The 5,531-nt window shown below is 45.1% G+C and overlaps 1 protein-coding gene across 1 annotated transcript; it reads right to left on the bottom strand.

The window, feature by feature from the left end:
• Positions 1 to 2,882: 2,882 nt before the first annotated feature.
• On the bottom strand, positions 2,883 to 5,225 carry LOC103204882 (transcription factor Sp1-like). The gene is given in 5 exon segments (XM_007950109.1): positions 2,883 to 4,750; positions 4,753 to 4,833; positions 4,836 to 4,924; positions 5,069 to 5,190; positions 5,193 to 5,225. Coding segments are annotated over 5 exon segments (2,193 nt in total).
• Between the last annotated feature and the right edge of the window lie 306 nt (positions 5,226 to 5,531).

Raw genomic sequence — 5,531 nt, 5'->3', positions numbered from 1 at the left:
CTAGGTTGTTTCCATCTTTTGGCTATTGTAAATAGTGCTGCGATGAACATGGGTGTGCAAATGTCTGTTCTTGTCATAGCTCTCACTTCTTTAGGGTATATACCTAGTAATGGAATGGCTGGGTCAAATGGTATTTCTAGTTCTAACTTTTGAAGGAGTCGCCATATTGTTTTCCACAATGGTTGTACCATTTTACAGTCCCACCAGCAGTGTATGAGAGTCCCAATCTCTCTACATCCTCGCCAGCATTTGTTATTTTTTGTTTTGTTGAAGTTTGCTACTAGTGCTGGAACAAGATGGTACCTCATTGTTGTTTTGATTTGCATCTCTCTAATAGCTAATGAAGCATTACAACAACGCATGTTGTTGTTGTTGTTATGTGCCATCGAGTCGGACTCGACTCATAGCAACCCCTCCTTGGGTTTCCTTCCAGGAAAGGTTGGGCATTCCTACTTTCCGTAGTGATACTGCCTCGAAAACCCAAGGAGGGGTCACTGTGAGTCGGGGCCGACTCGATGGCAAATAACAACAACAACAACAATAACTAATGAGTGTGAGCATTTCTTCATATGTTTTTTGGCCGCTTGGATATCCTCCTTGGTGAAGTGTCTATTCATGTCTTCGGCCCATTCTTTTTTTTTTTTTTTTTAGAATATTAACAGTTATTCTATTTCAAGTTAAACATCAACAATACAAACTTAACCAAAGCATAATTTAGATGGATTTTTATATAAAATATATAATAGAATCATTGCATCATCTGTTTGTAGCCAAGGTAAAAAGATTTATGAAAAGAACTAGGATTCTGCTATAGATCTGGCTGTTAGTTTTACTTCCAAACACAGAAACAGCTTCCTCTTTTAAAAGTGCAGTAGAATATCCCCCATTCATAATTATAACTGATTTAGTGTAAGCAAAGGAATGACCTCAGGAACATACCCAGGTTTTAAGATATATTTCCAGGTAAAGGGCCCGGAAGGCATTTTGATCTGAATTTGATTTACTTTCCAAAAATTTCAAATATAATTTTTCATCTGTGTGTAGATATATACAAGCACGAACACACATTCAAACAGTCATACACAAAAACTTCACTTTCTATCAGATCAGGGTAAATTTTTATTGCAGGTCTCTTTTAGTACTAACAGAAAACCTATCCCCAATCTAACAGATTACACACATATACACAGCCATTTCCACACTTCCTCACAGTGAAAAGCTCTCTGAGGAGATACCAGAAAGTCAAGAGAGACAATGCTTTAATGGCTGGGCCTTGAGGACAGTTCTGGTTGTATTTAAATCTCAGTGCCAGATGCACCAAGAATTCCCTGCCACTATAATTTTGGATCAGTCTCTTCTGGAATCAGGCCATGAAAAAACAGGATGATTTCTCCCAATTTCTCCTATAAACCACAGTGGTAAGACAAGATTGCTTTTTTTTCTGGGCTACCTTTCCCATGCTCCTATGCTTCCTTTTCCCTTAGGAACCACACAAGTACATACAGGAAGAGTTAAGGGAAAAGAACGTAAGAACTACTGCCTTGCCACTACCTAGTACATACTCTGGAGTTCTACAAAATGGAAACTTGGAACAGATGCATTAGATGCTCTTCCTTAATAACACAGTGGGAAGAAAACTCTAAGGATGTTCAAAAGAGGAAGTATATTTCCTTTCAGAGTGAGAACTCAAAAGCCCACACATCAAAGCCTAGAGCTACCTTGGAAGAAGACAGCTGTACAAAAGTCCAAACCTCCACTAACTTTTGAACTCAACTACTTTGAGTTACCTTCTCTTCTGAACACATCATTCTCCTACTGAAACCCCTGACCTATTATTTAGCCATCTTTTGACAGTTTATTCATTCTGACCCCGGATTATCACCTCCAGAGGTTCTCCTGTCCATTTACCTAGAAAAACTTCTGAATCTCGATACTTAAAAGCAGCTAGGGAAGGGAGGTGCCTTTGACTCTCCAGCACCAAGAGGGCGCCTGCATCAGTAGTTTTTCAAATACTCACTCCATAACTACCTCAAGCATCAGCCTGGGCTTCAAGGCTTCTCTGTTCTGCTGCAAGGACTAAGGACTTTAAAAGATAATATTGACAGAAGAATCTCATCCAGGGATCACTACCAAACATAAAACATGAAGTGATCAGGTAAGAGAAAGGGAGACAGAAAGAGTTGAGTGAGGAAAGGAGTGCAAGAAGCTGATCCCAAATAAAGACAAAATTAAAACAGGAAAAACATTATGTATGTATATATCAACTAAAAGCAGATCATATGAATGCTTCATCTGGTGGGAAGCCACGACAACATCTACAGAAAAGCTTGATGTGTCACAACAAGGCTCAGCCATAGGGAAATAAGGCAATATAAAAAATGACCAAGGTATTTTGGTCACAGAATGGTCTCCTTCCTCCTCCCAGCCAACCCCTGTGAATGCATCTCTCTCTCTCTCTCTCTCTCTCTAATATAGAATCTTTTTTTGTTAAAAAGTATTTCAGTGATCATATATATTTATCAAGGCATGATGGCTTTAGGAAAGGGGAGGGGAATCCATTATGGGGGAGCTGAGATGGGAAAGGCAGGAAGGGGAGGCTGGGTTAAGAAGTGTAAGAAATTGTCTGGGGTCAAACAAATGCTCACCAAAGAGTGGCGCCAACAAAATTTTCACTAATGTTTCCCACTTCAAGGAAGCACTGATGATATAGGTGGGTTCCAGGACCCCATCTCTTCTCTTGTATGCCTCTCCCAATTCTTCCCACCACCATCCATTTTAATGCCTCACGGCTCTCTCTCCCATATATCTCTTGGACCCATGCTACCTTGCATCCCGGGGTTGATGGGTATGGCCCATATGTCTCTGGCCTCAGGTATCTAATCTCAGAAGCCATTGCCAGTGATATTAATGGACTGCAGATCTGCCACCTGCATGATGTTGATGCCACTGTTGGCAAGACGGGCAATACCCTGTGGACAGATGGCCTCCATGGCTACCATATTGGTGGTAATAAGGGCCGAAGGAGTGGCAGTGCCGCTGCCTTCTGAACCTGCTCTACTGTCCAGGGGCAAAGTACCCACACTCAGGGCTACACCTGGGCCCCCTTTTTTATTCTGGTGGGTCTTGATATACTTTGACAGATGTTCATTCCTCATGAAGCGCTTGGGACACTCACGGCAGGCAAATTTCTTCTCGCCTGTATGTGTACGTTTGTGCCTCTGCAGCTCATCCGAATGTGTGAAGCGTTTCCCACAGTATGACCAGGTACACATGAATGGTCTCTCGCTTGTGTGCCAGTGCAAGTGTGCCCATAGGTGTGAGGTTTTGCCATATACTTTGCCACAACCTTGGATGTGACAAATGTGCTGTTTCTTTTTGCCAGGGTCCCCAGAGCTCCTTCCTTCACTGTCTTTACAGTAGGGACAGGTGCATCAGTGCCTCCGTCCAGGTTGGGGTTGAGGATCTGGGCTGTTCTCTCTTTCCTCTCCACCCGCTGTGTCATCATGTATTCCATCACCACCAGCCCCATGGAGGCCAAGTTGAGCTCCATGATCACCTGAGGCAATTGCTATAGTCAATGGCAGGCCTGGAAGTTGGTGCACCTGGATTCCTGAAGCACCCAATGCACTGAGGTTAATGGCCTGGAGGCTTGGCATGGAGGAGAGCTGGGCAGCATTCACAGTGACTGTGCCAGCAGGGATGGAGGCAGCTGAGGCAATGGGTGTAAGGGTGGTGTTGCTACTGCTTGTCTGCCCCAAGGAAACACCCTGTATTGGAGCCAAGGTGATTGTCTGGGCCTGTGGATTCTGAACTTGGAGGTTCTGCGGCTGAAGAGTCTGCCATCTGACCTGTCCATTAGGCCCCACTGTTGGTGTCCAGATGATGATGGGGCCAGAGTTTGGAACAGCCTGAAGCTCGAGGTTCTGGAGGGTTTCCTGGGAGATAGCTTGAGTTGTAAAGGTCTGCCCTGACAGTGGTGCTGCTTGAAGGGCCTGGAGGGCCTGTCCCCCTTGAACTAGCTGAGGCTGAATAAGAATCTGTTGTTGTTGCTGTGTTTGCTGGTTTTGCTCTCCCTCTTTTTGCTGACTTGTTTGTAGTGAACCTTCAGATGCCTGGTTCTTCTGGATGTTCAGAGCATCAGACCCCTGTAACCCACTGATCCTCTGGGGTGTCTGGCCTTGAGAGTTGGTCCCTGCTGATCTGCTGGTGGTAAAGTTCATAATTCCCATGTTGCTGGTGGTAGTAGTTGTTGAGTAGCTATTGGTATTGGTGAAAAAGGAGCTGGAACTGGCTTGTGATGATACCAGGCTGGCAGAACTGATGGCAGTCCCTGAGGTGACAGGCTGTGAGCCACTCTCCTGGGACCCAGAGTTGCTGATCATGACTGCCTGAGATCTGGGAGTCAAGGTAGCTGCAGAAACACTATTGACAGGTAGCAAGGTGATGTTCCCATTGAGGGCCACTGGTACATTGGTCACATACTGAGTCTGCCCCGAGAGAACATTATTAGCCAGACCTTGGAGGGGGACAGCCTGTTGGAGCAGGTTTGGCATAGCAGCAATGATGTTGCCTCCACTTCCTCGATTTGTGATAATCTGTTGGTTTGCACCTGGTATGATCTGAATTTGACCAGAACCATCCTGCTGAACTTGGGCCCCAGTGGCTGCAAATTGCAGCTGTTGCCCATCAACAGTCTGAAACTGTGGGATTACTTGATACTGAATATTGGTCATCACTCCAGGTAGTCCTGCAGGACTTGCTGGTTCTGTAAATTTGGGGTGGCAGCCACAACATACTGCCCACCAGAGACTGTGTGATTCTTGGAAGACTCATGCCATTAGTACTGCTGCCACTCTGTTCCTTTGAGGTAGGGGTAGCCCCAGAGGAGGAAGAGATAATCTGCTAGCCATTGGTGCCCTGTGAGTGTTGTGTGGCTGCAAGGTCCAGTTCACCTGTGCCCCCTGACTGGCTTGGGCCCTGGGAGTTGTTACTGTTCTCATTGGGTGACTCAATTCTGCTGCAAGTTGCTGCCAGAAGAGCCAAAGGGGATGGCTGGGACTCCTGCCTTCCTCCTCCTCCACTGCTGTTACTGCCTGTGCTACTGCTTCGAGCCTGAGAAAAGGCACCACCACCATTACCATTGCCCCCATTATTGCCACCAACTCCTTTTTCAATCTTTACCATGGCTGTGTCATTTCATCCATGGAATAATCTTGCTTGCTCATGGTGGCAGCTGAGGGATGAGCTCAAGGGGGACCTGTCTGGGGGGGTTGGTGGGGGCCGGGATCTTCTGCCCATTTTTTAATTGGATTGTTTGTCTTTTTGTTATTGATGTGTTGGAGTGTTCTATAAACTCTAGAGATAGGTCCCTTGTCAGATATGTCATTACCAAATATTTTTTCCCAATTTGTAGGTTCTCTATTGACTCTTTTGGAGAAGTCTTTGGAAGTACACAAAAATTTAATCTTTAGAAGGTCCCAATCATCTGGTTTCTCTTCTGTTGTTTGTGCATTTTGAGTTATGTTTGATAG

This window comes from Orycteropus afer, unplaced genomic scaffold (genome assembly GCF_000298275.1).
Source record: "Orycteropus afer afer isolate SDZICR_OR568_19922 unplaced genomic scaffold, OryAfe1.0 scaffold00264, whole genome shotgun sequence".
Lineage (NCBI taxonomy): Eukaryota > Metazoa > Chordata > Mammalia > Tubulidentata > Orycteropodidae > Orycteropus > Orycteropus afer.
This window is presented reverse-complemented; position numbering and strand designations above follow the sequence as displayed.